The sequence below is a fragment of the Phalacrocorax aristotelis genome, chromosome 1 (assembly GCF_949628215.1).
Source record: "Phalacrocorax aristotelis chromosome 1, bGulAri2.1, whole genome shotgun sequence".
In the NCBI taxonomy this organism is placed as follows: Eukaryota; Metazoa; Chordata; class Aves; order Suliformes; family Phalacrocoracidae; genus Phalacrocorax; species Phalacrocorax aristotelis.
In genome coordinates, this window is record NC_134276.1 from 156,638,036 (window position 1) to 156,654,753 (window position 16,718).

Here is a 16,718-nt window from a genome sequence, read left to right on the forward strand (position 1 = left end):
AGTGCAGTACTTCATAAATACATTATAGATATGACATAGCATACTTGGTATGAAATTTCTTGAAAGCACATATCTAAGATTATTGAGTTTAAAAATCAACAATAGTAAAATTTACCTATAACACTTCAGCTTGAGAAAAGCTTTAATTAAGAAATGAATGGAGTTCAGTACAATTTCAGGTTATTTGGATTGCTCTTATGATGTGAAGTGTTCCAAGAACTTCACATGGCTTTCTTTGCATGTGCCGATTCCATTCTCTTCTCACCTGAAGTCCTTCAAAAGCTTTGAAGTGATCACAGTCCTGTACTTGGCATAGAGCAGTTTCTGATTTGCAAAAGTCCTTCAAGATTGTCACAATTGGCCCACTTTTTAAATGGAGTCCTTTGTCGTATTAATGAAAACACTCCAGAAACATGAGGAAAAGATGTGAAGTTCAAGGTCAAAAAAATGTGCTAAATGAAGCGTGGATTAGGATGATTTTCAGAAGTGTCAAACAAAAAAATGAGAGCTACCGTACTGTCTTGATCAACTCCACTATCAAAGAGAAACAAGACTAATACAGAGGACAAGCTGGAGCAAGTCTTTGGACAGCATTACAACAGGAAAATACTGATGTATAGGGATTCTTAATGCCTGAGATGTTGTAAAAACTTGTTTAAAAGCCTGGTCCAAGCTTTTGTTGCCTGAGGATTTGGAACCAATCTAGTAAAAAGAAATACAAGATTTTTCTGTATTTTTGCATCAACCTTTCACAGGAAAGGATTCTTCCTTCACCCTAAGCTTCCTCCCATTTTTAATAAATCATCTTAGCAACTGATTACACATATGCTTCTGTAACACAGAAGGGGGTTGAGAACATATATTAATATCTAAAAAATTAATTTTTTTTATATGGTCATACTCTTCTGGCTTGAACTTAACAAAATGATGAAAATCTTTAAGAATGATTGCTTATGTAAAGTGTGCTTTCTCTTTTTGGGTGTTAAGAGCACAGGCATTCGTACTGACCACCTGTTATTTTGGCTGCACTCAGTGGTAGGTTCAGAAGTTTAGGACTGAAAACTAATCCAGCCTCACTGTTGGAATGAAGAGTATTTGTCTTGAACCACACAAAAATATCTCTAGCTAGTACTGACTTGTCCCATCATACTCCTAAAAAGAAAGTTTTGTTCTCAGAATCTTTGCTCAGTTTCCACTGAACTTTGACATTGTCTAAAATCCTTATATGTTTACAATTCTGATAGTATGCTTGCTTGAGTGCCTCTGTTTACACACTGCTGTGGTTTAACTCCAGCTGGCAACTAAGCAACACACAGCTACTCTCTTACTCTTCCCCAGTGGGATGGGGGAAAGAATCTGAAAAGCAAAAGTGAAAAAACTCGTGGATTGAGATAAAGACAGTTTAATAGGTAAAGCAAAAGACGTGCACACAAGCAAAGCAAAACAAGGAATTCATTCACTCCTTCCCATCAGCAGGCTGGTGTTCAGCCATCTCCAGGAAAGCAGGGCTCCATCACATGTAACGGTTACTTGGGAAGATGAACACCATCGCTCTGAATGTCCCCCCCTTGTTTCGTTGTCCCCCAGCTTTAGATGCTGAGCATCACATCTATACTATAGTATGGAATATCCCTTTGGTCAGTTGGGGTCAGCTGTCCCAGCTGTGTCCCCTCCCAGCCTCTTGTGCACCCCCAGCCCACTCACTGGTGGCGTGGGGTGAGAGGCAGAAAAGGCCTTGACTCTGTGTAAGCACTGCTCAGCAGTAACTAAAATATCCCTATGTTACCAGCACTGTGTTCAGCACAAATGCAGAATATGTCCCTCTATCCCAGCCAAAACCCACACATTCTCCATCCCTTATTTCATACAATTTACATCATGCTCAGGTCTCACGCTAATCACATTCTCCTTAACCACTACCACCTTTCCCATCCTTTGATATAACATACAGATATCACTCTTAGTCTATGGACCACCTCTATAGAATGTCTTTAAAATGTCCACAGATATCCACAAAATGTTCACTGAGTTCATGTAGTCCATGATTTTGGGCTCCAGCTTTTATGGTGGTCACTCAGGACAGGAGAGGTGTTGTGTTGCATGGAATTATTGGGCACCAAAGCCAGCTCAGGTTGGATCACTGCTGCACTTGCATTGCTTCTTGTAAGGCTTGTTCTCCATTGGTTCAGGTGGTTCCTGCTATAGGAATTTCCATAACATGCAACTCAAATCCTGGGTTGCACCAATTTAAAGGTATTTCCATTACAATCTCCACTGCTGGTCGCTCTGGACGAGACCATTGGGTTTAACATTGCAATGACTTCCTCCCCTTGCCCCTGCTGTGGCTTGGACTTACTCACTGACTGCAGTCCCTTAGGGGAGTACCTGCCTCAGGTGGAGCCTTATCTATGAGCCATAGTCTCTTCAGGGGTCCACCTGCTACAGCATAGACTTATCCATAGCCACAGTTGCTTTGAGGTGTAACTTCTGTAGCGTGGACTCATCCTTGGGTCACAATTCCTTCCAGAGGTATACCTGCTGCGGCACAGACATAACCATGGCCACAGATGCTTCGAGATATACCTGCTCTTGTGTCAACTTATTCATGGCCACAGATGCTTTGGGGTCTCCTGCGCCTGCGTGGACTCATCCACAGATCACAGTCCCTTTGACTCGAGTTCACACTGGAGTTCCAGTGTGTGTAGTTGCAGCAGCACGGAAACAGCAGCGGGGCCCTGGCCATCTGCCAGCCCAGGTGCATGGCCATTGCTGTTATCAAAATGTTCTTAGGCACAGCAGAGTAAGATGATAGGCAGTACATGAAGCAGCAAAAGCACAAAGCAGCCACTAACAAGCACTAGACTCTAATATACATTGAGGCAAGCAAGCCCCATGGCAAGGACAGGAGCCTGGCAATTAATAGCTGACAGCAATAACAGCAATAAATTCAATCTAGCACATTCCAATCAAACCTGTTGTTATCCTGATCCCTTCAAGCCACACATTGGGTGCCAAAAAGGACTGTCGTGGTTCAACCCCAGCTGGCAACTAAGCCCCACACAGCCACTCACTCACTCTCCCCCTGGTGGGATGGGGGAAAGAAACAGAAGAGTAAAAGTGAGAAAGCTTGTGAGTTGAGATAAAGACAGTTTAATAGGTGAAGCAGAAGTCCATGCAGATTGTCCCCCAGCTTTAGATGCTGAGCATGATGTCATATGGTATGGAATATCCCTCTGGTCAGTTGGGGTCAGCTGTCCCAGCCGTGTCCCCTCCCAGCTTCTTGTGCACCCCCAGCCCACTCACTGGTGGCGTGGGGTGAGAGGCAGAAAAGGCCGTGACTCTGTGTAAGCCCTGCTCAGCGGTGATGAAAACACCTCTATGTTACCAACACTATGTTCAGCACAAATGCAAAATATATCCCCATACTAGCTAGCACGAAGAAAACTCTATCCCAGCCAAAACCAGCATGCACACAGAGTTGTGCCTCTTGATACTTCTGAGTTACTGAAAACTCAGCTCACACTCAAATTATGTAAAGATTTATGAGCTACGTGTTTTCCTTTGGCTTGACCAACAGATCCCTATCAAATAGACATCAACTGGTTGTATGTTAGACAAGAAAAAATATCGTAAAGAGGTGATGGCATCACAGTATTCTTCTTTCAACAGAGCACTCACCTTGTATTAGAGAGTCCTGCTTGGGAGAACTTGAACCCACATACTCAGAGGAGTATGCCCTTTCTGGGAGGAAAGGGCATTCTTTGGGATGGGTGTTTGCACATACATATGGAAAAGGAGAAAGGCTTCTATGATTAAAGTATTCAATTTTCTACATAACAAATATTTTGTACATATGATATTTTTCATATATATGTATGCATGTATGTATTTGTATAAATTCTGTAGATATTCTCAAACCCGTGCTCCATCTGTCTGTCCCAGTGAACTTCTGATTATCCCCTATAAGGGTAAATTACATTAGCAGAAGAGACTTACAACACCTTGGGCCTAGAGTACTCTTAAGCTGTATCTACATTACTAAGTTAAACAGTGCCTAGGAGCCTTCCCGGGCATTGGAATGTAATTGCTTTCCTGAGGTAAAGTCCTTTGAAACAAATCAGAAAATTAAGCCCAATTCTCTCACATCTTAGGATACTGAATGCCATTAGATATGTTTTACTCTATCACAACGTTAGTTTAGCAGATAAAAGAAATCTAATTTCTAAAATGTCATTTATGTAATTATTTATGTCATTCATGAGCAAAGTTTTGGTCTGTCACATCTCTGCATATTGCATACAGAAAATGAAGAAATACAGTTCAAATAGTATGCTCTAAAAATACAATTGCTTTCTAAAAATAAAGATTCAGTACTACAAATGGAGCCTAAGTATGCAGCAGACAACATTCCAGTTTATGTGTTTAAATGTCTACACATATAGCGGCAGTTCACATAAGTTACATTTCTCTTGGGGTTTCATGTGTAAATCTCATTTATGTTTCACAGATCTCAATTAACTTTTAATTTCTTTCTCTTCCTGCTTTAGTGACACTGGAACTAAACCTCCAGAGAGTGGTATCTTTGGTTTTATGATTAATATTTCAGCACTTTTAGGTATGTATAAGGTACTTGGTTTGAACACAGCAAAGAAATGAAAACTAGCAAAAGCTGTCTGCTTACACTGCAGTCCATACAATATTCTGCAGAAAAAGTACTCCACAATCCAATGGTGGTATCAGATAGATGGAAGTAATATCTAGAGGGCCAGGTCCTTAGGGTCAGTAAGTGCAGGCTTAGAGACGCTTCTGTCTCTTAAGAGCACCTCATCAGTGCAAAGTAGTCAGTGCAGCTGGAAATAAAAAGTGGAAGAAAGATGGCATAATTACTTTGCAAAAAGTGTATCTTTGATGTAGGGAGACATTAGGTTAGGATGCTGCAGCAAAGGGAACAACAGTGTTGAAGCAACACCTGGTTTTCCCTGCAAGATGCCTATTCCTCTACTAAATGTCTACTGGCCTTGAATCAGGTAGTTTGGCATTTTCTATTCACTTCTAGGGGATGGAGGATCAAGGGCTGTTTACCTCTGTATACATGTAGTCCATGACGGCCTTCATGCAAAGTAAAAATCACACATTTTACCTTTTCTAAAAGCCTCATTCAGTCACACTATCTTGGCATGTTTCATGTAACCTCACAGTGTGTGGACAAAGTCACTTGATTTATTTTTCCAACCGTAGATAGACTAAAACTATGTTATGTGTTACTGAACTGTAGAATCCAGTCTACAGCTGTTATCCTGATGAACCAGTATCTAATTCAGTAGAGGTGTTTGTCAGAAGTGAACTGCATATTGGGGTCACGTAGGGTGGAATAAAATCCATGTGTAGTGGTTTTGGGATGCTGTTGTACTAAAGAGCAGACAGAATTGGCCCAAAAGCTTTGAAAATATTTTCTGAATACACAGCTAGTTATATTTTTTTCTGTTTACACTAACAAAAATGTATTCATTCTTTAGGGCATCCACTATAAGGAGATGTACTTCTGGTACAAGACTGCATATCAGAGCAGGATAAATTCTCCCACTTCCAGCTTATGGTTCATCTCCTTGTAATGTCTGTTGCTAATGAGGAATGCCAATGCTTCTGTGCCTAAAATGCACAGGAGAATGGGATTTAAATTAGTGTTTTTCTTGAAGTGATGTGCAGTTATTTCTAGATAGCATTAATGTGTGATGTTAGGACTAAGATGATGTTAAAGCAGTTCTATCTGAAAGTAACACATCTGAAATTCAGATTCAGATTCTCTTCTTCATCCCACTAGAGTTAAAGGCAGTATTGCATATAATTTTATTCTGTATGCTAATGCATTACAAGGGAAGGTGTTAAAATGTAAGCAATACGTGATCATTGAACAAAACATATTTTTTGTTTTTCAGGTGTAATTACAATGTACATCAGGTATTTATTAATAGAGAAGCAAAATGAGTCATCGCACTTTGTTAGGTCTTCGTGCAACGTGTTTTCATTGTGTATTGGATTGATGGGCTGTATTGGAATGTGCATAGTTGCAACTTTTCAGGTATGACTGTAAATTTCATAAATGAAACTAAAGTTGTTTTACTAGTTAAAAAATCAAACAGATAAGAGTGGTTAGTATTATCCAGTGTGTATACTTGGCAAATGGAGTAAGAATGTCTTTCCTACCTTTTTACAGTAGCTTTAACAAGACAGATTTACTTTCTCTATATATACTAGATTTTTTGCTTGTGCAGTTATGTCAGTAAGGGGGTTTGTGTGTGCTTGTCTTGTAACATGTCTGTACTAGAAAGCAACTTAATATAGATGCTTTGGCTGTAAAATTTTTGCTATGAAAATTTCACTGTAAAAAAGCTTTGCTATTCGCACTTTAGTTTGCTTACAGTCAGGTAGGGCAGAATAAGTCAGATTAGCAAAAGCACCTGTATTTTTACCTGCATGATGGCATGCACACTAGCAGCATTTTCTACAGAATAAACTAGACTTATCTGACAGGTTAGAACATTGAGCACAACATTAGCCCCTTGTTTTGAGTCTGTAGGAGATGGCCTAACATGGTAAGTCTTCTGACAGCAACACAGAGAATTACCACTTACTTTGCCAGAAAGGATAAGACATTTATAATCTCATTATAAATCAAAGAAGTCCAGCCCTCAGTGTCTGCAAGAAAACTAAATATAGACAAAAAATATTGAAACAGATTATTCTTTTGACCTTTTCCAGTGAGGAAGAATGTAATAAGGTAGATTCTGACACAAAGAAGTATTAGGACAACTGCAGTGAGAATCTCAGCTGAGAATCAAGTCAAGTATAACTGGCAGGTAGTTTGAGATATTGCCTTTAAATCTGTAGAAACAGCTGAATTATTTCTTTTAAAAGATGGTCTGCCTTGGGGAACATTTTGGTAAATACTGTTGTGCTCATATAGTGATCTGACAACATAGAGATAAATTGAAAATAAAGATTATTGGTGCTTCAGCAGCCAATATAATTTTGCATGTAATTGACATGGTATTTTCAGACACAAAAAAAAGTCTGCCTTAGACCGATATCTTGCTCTTTTTAGTTTTACCTGTGTGTGGATTGCAGTCTACTCTAAGCATGCTATTCTACTTCTAAATATCTGTATGCTTACTGATCAGATTTATATGTGGCACAAAAAAAAATGTTAGATGAAGGGGAATGGTGCTGCTTGATTGAAATAGAAAACAAACTCAGTTTCAGTAAGGAAAAGACAAATCAGGAATGCAAAATAATTTGGGAGAGTCAGGGAAGCAGAAACTTCTCTCCTAAAGTTTCCAAAGGGGCCCCTTGACACTCGTAACACTGGTTCTTATCTAATGTCTGTAGTCTCCCATTGCCTGCTCATAAATTTCTTCCTCACCTAATTTCTCTTTCATCTGCTTTGACCTTACTTTCCATGTTAAGTTCAGTTTGTAGGAAAACTTCAGAACATAGTAAGGATCTAATCTAGCTAAGGATCTGATCTAGCAGATTTTTGAGCATGCTTAATTGCCCAGGAAGATGGAAATGGTGGCTTGCAAGTCTTCAGTCTTTTAACTCTACAGTGTACAACTAGTGAACAGCAGACTCTTATCCCCATTTACTAGTAGAATAACTGAGACATGAAGAGGCTCTGAGATTTGCACAAGGTCAGGTGATTGTTTCAGGTCAGGAGACCAGAGCAAATCTGGAATTGGAAGCTATTTCTTTAGCATTCAGTCTAGTCCCTCTAATCAGTGGGTCATGCAGAAAATTCATGTTCATGTGCACTACCTGTTTGCTTCTTAACACGTATTTTTCTGCAGCAGGTGAGCTAACACCATACCTGAGTACTGTAGTAGAGCTGATTGACACTATTGGGCATCAGTTCATTTTCTCTTTCCCCAGAGCAAAATTCTAGTTCATTAAAAAGGCTTCAGTGTGAAATTATACTGGAAATACTTAAGGTTTGCTTTTATTTACTCAAATCTAGTGCCACTTAAGGCAAGTCTTTTAAGTAGCATAATTAGTTGTATGGAAATTTTTTTCACCCTTTTTGCTTCAAGGTAAGATATGGCAGGTAGCATGGAGTTTTAATGGTATTAGACTCTGGACGCTTAGCAAAAGTGAGGAAAGAGATGGGAGAAAACACTGGGAGTGTGTTTTCTAAAATCACAAGAGTTTCTGAGAAAATAAGTAATGGTCATGAATAAGGTGTTTTTTCTCTGTTTAAATAACAATGCTTGAAATACAGAAATGAAAGATAGTGGAGGGCTATCTTTAAGAAGATAATTGGATATGGAAGCAAAAATCCCACACCCCTTAATGAATAAGGCAAAACAATAATGCAGGTCTTAGCAGGTCTGCTTTTGCCTGTTAGACGTTACACGTGATTAAAGAGTAAATGACTAGAAAGCTTAGGAGGCTTACCATGGCAGATGTAGCAACATTTCCCAGGTTCCATAGGGGTTGAGTGTAATGGGCTTTTTAGGGAATCTGTGGCAGTTTGATAGGAGCAAACATAAGAGCCATGTTAGAAAAGCTCTGTGTATTGTGTAAGTTATGCTTGCTTAACGCTTTCCATACCAAATCCTGTCATTCCTATAAGAAGGGAAAAAATGGGACAGAGGAGAAGAAAATGCAAGTATAGATGACATGCCACTTAAATACCTGTGTGAGGAACATGGTTTAAAATCTGACAGAACTTAATACATCACAGGGAGATAGAAGGGAATGAGTAGAAAGAAAAGCACAGGGAAAAAGAATTTAAAAGAGCATGTTAACATAATCACTATTACAAGACAAAGAAAACAGTGGCCTCCAGGCAGGAAAGATGTTAAAGTATGTAATGAAAGGATATAGATGTGTTTTCATGAATCACTAAAATAGGACTGTAGTAGGTTAGATCATAGCACATGTTTTGCTATGCTCTGGGACAGAAAGGACTGTTAAAGCTAACTTACCTGTCTGATATTGGATTGGTGGTATAACTTTGTAATTTTTTGAAACTTTTAGAATAAAATAATTTCTCTGGAATTTTCATCTCTTTTGTTACTGGATATTCTACTTGTTTATGTTTTAAAGGAGAGAATCTTCCATAGGTAGGGTATTACAAAAATATAGGCCACATATAGTGATACTGGAATTTTATACACACTTTTACCTGTGGCGGAACTTGAATAAAAGTGGCTGATGATGTGGGGAAGAGTAAGAGGGCTGTATAATTCAAGAGACTGATGGTCTAAGACCTTCATATCAAGAGCTTATTTTAGGTAACCTTTTTTTTTTTTTTAATATATATAACTAATTTTCTGCCGACTTATTTCCTGGAGCCTTGTGGCTAGCCACTGGAGGGTGGGGGACAGAGCTATAGCAGCCACTATTTAGAACAGCTCCCATGAAACTTGACTGTTAGTTAGAGTATGGCCACACAAATGTGGATTAAACTTTCGACACAAAAGGATGGGAATCTTTGGCAGGGCAAAATGAAAAAGGAGGTATAGGAACATCTTAAGAAAAACACAAACCAATTTCTGTTTGGGGGAACATTAATTGGTAATCGACCAAATGTTGAACAGCACTAAAATTGATCTATGGTTTTACCTGAACACGGGAAATGACTTTGACCTGGTGGCTTTGGACGTAGTTATTTTATCAGTCTGAACTACTCCATTTTATTTCATCTTCCCTGTGTAGACTGCTGGGAGAAGGGACTGTTTCCCACTGCTTGTACATGCCCAGCATAATGCGGCTATTGTCTTCTCAGGGATCATTGATTCCCACCACTGTACAAATAGTAGCAGCTAACCATTGTGCCAATTTTCTTTCCAGGAGCTGTCTGTTCCCAGTGTCCATGACATAGGAGCTTTGGTGGCATTTGGCTCCGGTGTTGTATACATTACACTTCAGTCTATAATCTCTTACAAATCCTGTCCACAATGGAACACTTACTTTGTGTGTCACATAAGGATGGCCATATCTGTAATATCATGCATTGCTTTCATTCCCAGTATCCTTTATTGTGTATCCCATGGTTTTCCCTGCATGCATTCATGATTTTCCTTTTAAGTTAAACCATTGCTGATAAAGGATGAAAATGGGAGTTACAATCTTTGCTTAAGGCTCTCTAATATTTCTGCTATAATGCACATAGCTCGTTGAGGCGCCATTAATACCATAAAGATGAGTTTCAGGGTCTTCTAAAAAGCTGTATATCTTCTTTCAATGGTCTATTTAAATCTAATGCCCCAGTGTTCTTCATAGGATCATATGATAATAAAGCTAGACCAACTTTCCAAGGGGAGCATTGCTTCTAAAATGAAGATAACACATAGACATATAAAATACAGTTGGCATAAGAAGATTTCCTTCAAGCCTAAGCAGATCCTTTTGATCATGTTGGTTGGCGTGTGGCTTCATTAGATGCCTCCTCTAGAGACACACTCAGAATTCTTACCGGCTTTTCCCAGAGCCTGCTGAAATTAGAGTCATCCCATTGATTTTATTGGTCTTCAGGTGATCTGCCAGTGTTGGAAGGTGGTCGCAGCAGATCATCACATCAGCCAGGCAGCTACAGCCTACTTTTGGTTTCAGCAGCTGTGAAAGGGCTTTTAAAAATGTCCCCAGTCCTGAGGGAAAGTTGTACAAATATATCAAGGCAACTATTGTGGACCAATGGAAACCAACATGGTTCCCCTTTCAAGAATGCAGGACTCTGCTCCCACAGTTCTCAAACATGAATGTGATCTAAATTTTGGAGTGTCTCCTCTTACCCTCTGACTTTGGAAGAACCTGCAGAAAGCTTTATCTGTGCAGAAATTTTTTTGATTGCTGCTATCAGTTACCTTTCAATGATGTGTTTCATTTACTTGTCTTCTCAATACTTTGATTTGATATTCTGGTTGTTCAGGATCTCCTGTGTTACAGAAGGGGCAGATAGGGTCTTTTTTTTTGTAAGCAGACATTTTCACTATTACTCACTAAACTTTTATAGTTTCCTTTACACTGTGTTTTTCCCAGTGATTGTGTTTGCTTCACAAATTTCCATGACAAAAATTGATTGGACTCCAGGTGAAAAGGTAAAATCTCATTAGGTAGCCAACTTTCCCTGTGTGATATTATTTGGGGTATGCTGTTATGTTTTTCTAAAAGTGTATAGCATTACAAACGCTTCAGAGACTTTAAATAGTACATTATCAGGAAAAGACTTGTGAAATCTTGCCAATGTGTGCAATGCTGGTTTCCTGTTAATTCTTTATTAGAAAACTGTCTGTGGCTTGGGTAGGAAAACTTGTCACTGATGGGTCAATCTTTAGAGAGTTAACACTTTCATTTTAACCAAGCATTTGAAATCTATTCATAGAACAAATTGAAAACAAAAGAAAAAAGATATTCTGGAAGTGAGTTGTTCTACTTCCTTTTATAGTTGCATTTCTCGAAAATGAACTTCACACATGAAACAAAAGTGGACCAGTTTGATTCTGAAGTTTTTGAGGGTTTTTGCAATATTGGTTGTCTCAGCTTTTTCCTCGTTCTTAATTCAATAGTCTTTACTACTGTGATAAACATTGGGAGTTTGACCTGAAGTATACTGAAATCGATATCAGGTATTTGAATTGATTTCAGCATTCTCAGAATGATAACTATGAAAGGTAAGTTTTCTTTTTGGACAAACTTTGCCACATGGAGGTATTAAAAAAAAAAGGTTAAATAATGAAGAGAGTGTATCCTGCTTGAAGAGCTTAATGAAGCAAACTTGGCAAATGTACTTCAACCAAACAGTGGCAAGGCAGCTGTGAGATAAATCATCACAACTTAGATAATCTTAGTAATATCTACCTCCTGAGGTTTTTTTTTACTTGTGATGCAAGAATGAGAAAAATGTTTTTATTGAAAGAGGTGGGTATTTTTTGATGGTGTATTAAGAAACACTTTACATTCATTCTGTTTGTGGCATATTACATAGGTTTTCTGTTATGGTATACTTAAAACCAAAGGTCTTGTCAGGAACTGTCATATAAGGGTAGCCCCCCATTTTAAAACATTATGAGAATTTACTCTAAGGGGTGGCACTGCTGAACTCAGTGGCACTGAGTAGAAGTTTTGAATATGGACACTTTGATGTCCTTCACATAAGGACTAAATGTTTTCAGATGCAAATTATATTCTAGTAGTGTTTTGATCTTGGGCTAATGGTAGTTTTCTTGTACTATTTTTATGTTAGTGCACAAGACGTTGCTTAATGGAACATATGCAACCTTGTTATATACAGTTACCATTCTGTAAAAACTTTATCTGAACTGACTTTTCTACAGCAGGGTATTGGGATGATGGGTCATAAGTCTTAGAATATTTGTTGAATTTACAGAAGGAATTGTCTATTTTTATAGCATTCCTCTGTTATTTTGTTTAGCTGTTTTATCTGAAAATTTATTTTATGTCTCATTCCATCAGGATTATACTTACCATTTTGTGAGTGCAGTCTGTGAATGGACAGTGGCCTTTGGTTTTATCTTCTTCTTTTTAACATTCATTAGAGATTTTCAGGTTGGTATCTACATATTTTAGCAGTGACTAAGAAGTGCTATGAATTGTATAACGACAAACGCAATAGAAAGTTACCATTCTTTGTCTAAGCTAGATATACCGGAGTTATACAGAAACAAATTTTATCAGTCACAGGCTGATTTATGTCTACCTAATGAATACTTTTCCCCTGGGTTTTAAAACATAAATATCAGTTTTATAAATCAGTAATAGGTGTCTGGTCTTGAAAATTATTCGGTAAAATAGTGTATTCTACTTATTTACCATTTTTCTTGTAGAAAGAGGTCCTCAAAAGGTGAAATAATACCAAAATAAAGTTGCAACTAAAATTTCATTTCTTTCTGCCTGGGGGATTTTATATAATAATCCAATGCATTTAAACCATAGACATTTCCTTTCTTTTTTAAAATTATGCATTTTGATATATGTTCCTTCACAGTACGAAGAATGTCAAATACTTCTCAAAAAGTATTGACATGAAAACCTTCTGGTTTGGGTAGCTGGATCTGGTGATATCTCAAGCCTGACTTTAAAGAAGGGAAAATATTAGATTAGTTAAAAAGAAAATGCTTTTATACGGTTTGTGAAAGGCATGCCTTGATCTTATTTTCCCAAGATTTGCCTTGCCAGCTCTTGTTGTTTACACAGCATGTTCTAGCTGCAGTGTTTGATGGTGGTTTTGTTTGGTACAGGGATACAAAATGCTGAAAACACCAATGCGTGAGGCTTAACTTTGGTGAAAGAACTTGTAAAAAACCTAAAGAAAGCATTGCTCATGGCAAGTGCCTGTGGAGGTTTGAGGACAAATCCTCCTGGATATTACTGTAGGTGTTAGGAGGATCATGGCCTCCTTATCCTTCTTAGACTTCTGGATGTTTGTTTTCCCCATAAAGTAGTTGGATCTTTGCAAGAGTGGAGCAGAGACCTTAAGGTAGAAAAGACTGAGAACTGCTGCTTTATACTGTAATTACAAAGATGAACTAACTCAGTTATAATCACTGTAGATGTCATACCCCATATGTAGGCCTTCCATATATACCATTGCCTCACGCAAGTCCCAGAAAATCAAAAACTAGATCCAAGCACTTGCATAACTGTAGAACTAATAATCAAGATCATATATATGAGCCAATTGGTGCTGTGATAAATTCCTGGAATTCGTGGAGGTGGGAAGGGAGGAAAAATAGTGAGAACCCTCTAAGTCCTCTGGCATAAAACGGAAGTTTGAAATCAGATCATGTAAAACTTTGTAACTCATTTACTTGCTTCTTCGCTTACGTGCTTGCTCAGCACGGAAGTGATTAATACTTATATATAATCTGTACATAATTTCATAAGCATATACAGAAATCAATTTTCAACTAAGGATTCAGAGTTAACGTATTTTGCTAAGTGATAGCGAACTTTTCTATGCTGTTTTACTTTTGACTGATAGTACTGAATAGACCGTGGCTGCAGGGCTTTCCCTTAACAAAAAAAAAAAAAGGTAGGTTCTGCAGAACAAAATGCTTTTTTTAAAAAAAAGTGTTCAGAATTACACAATGCATTATCTTAAAGGCATATAATTACCTTCTAAACCTGACAAAAATGTTGAAGTACCATTTGGAAATGCATGCATCCTTAAATTTGTCATTTTGGGGGGCAGGTATTTATTGCCAGTCCATCACTCTCTGATGTCTACGTATATGATGGTGTCTCTTTTATCAAAAGTCAGACTCGTCCCTTGGAGATACATATTTACAGACAATGCCGTAGCCCTCAGAGTAGCGAAATGAGTTGATGAGTCTGCTTCAGGTCACAGACGCCAAAGTGTTCAACAGTGAAAGTTTAACTATGTACAAGTATTGTGAACGTAATAAATAAAAGATAGTGATGGTATTAAACTAAATAGAAATGCAGACATTTTAGATTACAGGCTATGAAGTAGCATGAAATCCAATGTTAGTGTTTGACACTAATGACAGAAATATTTTTTACACTCTATCCTCTTTTTGTTCTAACCAGTGATCTCAGAAAGGCAAACAATTAATTCAGAAAAAACAACTGCCAGGCCCTAAGAAAAATGACCCTTCTTTTTACTTTTAAATTTCTCACAATATGTATTTTACTTAAATATATTTTTTGTTTTATCTTCTTGTACTTTATGTCACAGAACTGTAAAATTAGTTTATCTTAAGCTATTCTTGTTTTATTTTTCTTTTAGAGAGTTTCTTTAAGGATATCAACAGAACTACACGAAGACTCCTGATAGTGAAGAAAATTATGTTTTTTATATATGAATATTCTAGGCTTCTTTTTACTTATAGAAAGTGTTGCAGAGGGACTGGGATTTTCAAAGTTGTATAAAGAATGCATGCCATTAACTCTGCAACATCTATAGCAGCATTCACTAAAACATTTTAAGAACTCACAGCAATGTTCCTGCTACCTTTTTGCAATATTTTGTAATTTTTATACTGTTTGATATATTAAAAATACTGTAATAGAAGCAATCTGTAGAAGCAGCTGAAAGTCAGTCAAGACTTTAGATCTCCTCAGCTCTTCCCTTTTGGACATATCCATACTTTTCATTTGTTATAGTCTGATTAGTAACATTAGTTTCAAACTTGAGAAAGTACGTTTTACAAATCATTAGGAAAGTCTAAAGACAATGGAAAACACTAAGGCTGAGTTACAACTCTTAAGTTGCAAGGACTGTGGAGAAAGGTGTGAGCAGAAGTGGGCATCTTTGTTTCAAGACTAGGAGTCTGTAGTTAGTGGATTGCAACACTATGCTACATGTTTCTGTTAGTGGACACTGTATACAAATACAAATCCTAGGAGAAGTTCAAACTACATCACTTGAAAAATGTTTTCTAACCATCACTACAACGTATATTGTAAAAGTCTCCCCCTTTTTCCCCTTTATGCACTACTGGCCATAGGAAGCTTAAGACTGAAGTGGGAATAGCAAGTAAATTTACATTTATGCACAATCTACTAAAGAGAAATCTTCGTGTGATTTGGTTAATACAAAGCAGTTTTCCAGCCTATGTTTTAATGTGCAATGATGGAATGAAGAGAGCCTCCAGAAAGTCATTGAGAGTGAATGGAAAACCAGAAGAGTCACCAGTAGTTGTCAGGTATTTAGTTACATGTGTACGAATATTATATGTATAAAAAACTGAAGAAAAAAGGTTCAGTAGTGCAGATATGGCATATTTGCTGCTATAAACTTACTTCTGTAATGAAAGACTTGGAAATGAACTGATTGAGAAGTCAGATGTTACAAGTATCCAGGGGCAAAAGGGTCTTTCATGGACTGATTTGGTACCTCCATTTAGTGCATTAACCACTTGGCCATCAATTGAGTTCTCTGAAAATTACATTTGCTATGCTCTATCACAGTTTATGCAGAAATATTGATGATTTTCAGTTGCTAATTCTCCATGAGATAAAACAAATGTGTGTTTTGGAGAGTCATGTCTTAAGACTAGTCATCTGTTGATGTTTCCTCTAATATGTATCCTAAACTGTATTAAATTCAGCTGTTTCACAACTTAAAGAGTCCACGTTTTCTTTATAAGTTCTTCCAAATAAAAATAGTAAAAATGTTTTCCACTGGCAGATTTGCTTTCCACAGTATTCAGGTAATCTTGCAGACGTTTATAGTTACAGTCACGTTAAAAATCATATCTAGTACTGACTAAATGCAAGACTTATGTCTTGATGATTGGGTATCCTGCAAGGGGCACACATTTCTTCAAGCATGTTAAGAAAAGACCATGTTTCTTAGTGCACTGTGTATTGTTCTTCTACTGCTTTTTATTCTTACCTTTCTTAAACTAAAGCATAAGAAGCTTGAAGCTGTTACTTCAAATTATATGGGATTTCGGCTCATCGATTTACTAAACGCTTCACATGGATAAAAGAAATTACATTAACTTGAATTTCAGCCTTAACTAATATTAAAGTGTTTTTACAGTGAATCCAAGTACACTTAAGCAGTAAAAGAACTCTTTGTATTGTCCTGATTTAGGCAGGAAATCACCACAATAAGTTTCACAAGTTTCAAAGCAAGAGATCACTAAGAAAACGTTAAATCATCATCCCAACACAAGGCTCCTGAAACAAGTTCACACTTATTGAATCTCTTAGTACTCTCTCCTCCTCAA

General features: G+C 37.5%; 1 protein-coding gene across 1 annotated transcript in view; it reads left to right on the top strand.

The window, feature by feature from the left end:
- Positions 1-16,102, top strand: part of DRAM1 (DNA damage regulated autophagy modulator 1) — a 19,449-nt gene extending 3,347 nt beyond the window's left edge. Inside the window, exons 2-7 of the mRNA XM_075074850.1 lie at positions 4,548-4,615; positions 5,937-6,079; positions 9,850-10,027; positions 11,038-11,096; positions 12,472-12,564; positions 14,768-16,102. Coding sequence (XP_074930951.1) covers positions 4,548-4,615; positions 5,937-6,079; positions 9,850-10,027; positions 11,038-11,096; positions 12,472-12,564; positions 14,768-14,812 — 586 coding nt within the window. The 3' untranslated portion in view covers positions 14,813-16,102. The remainder of the gene's footprint in view (positions 1-4,547; positions 4,616-5,936; positions 6,080-9,849; positions 10,028-11,037; positions 11,097-12,471; positions 12,565-14,767) is intronic.
- Positions 16,103-16,718: the final 616 nt, after the last annotated feature.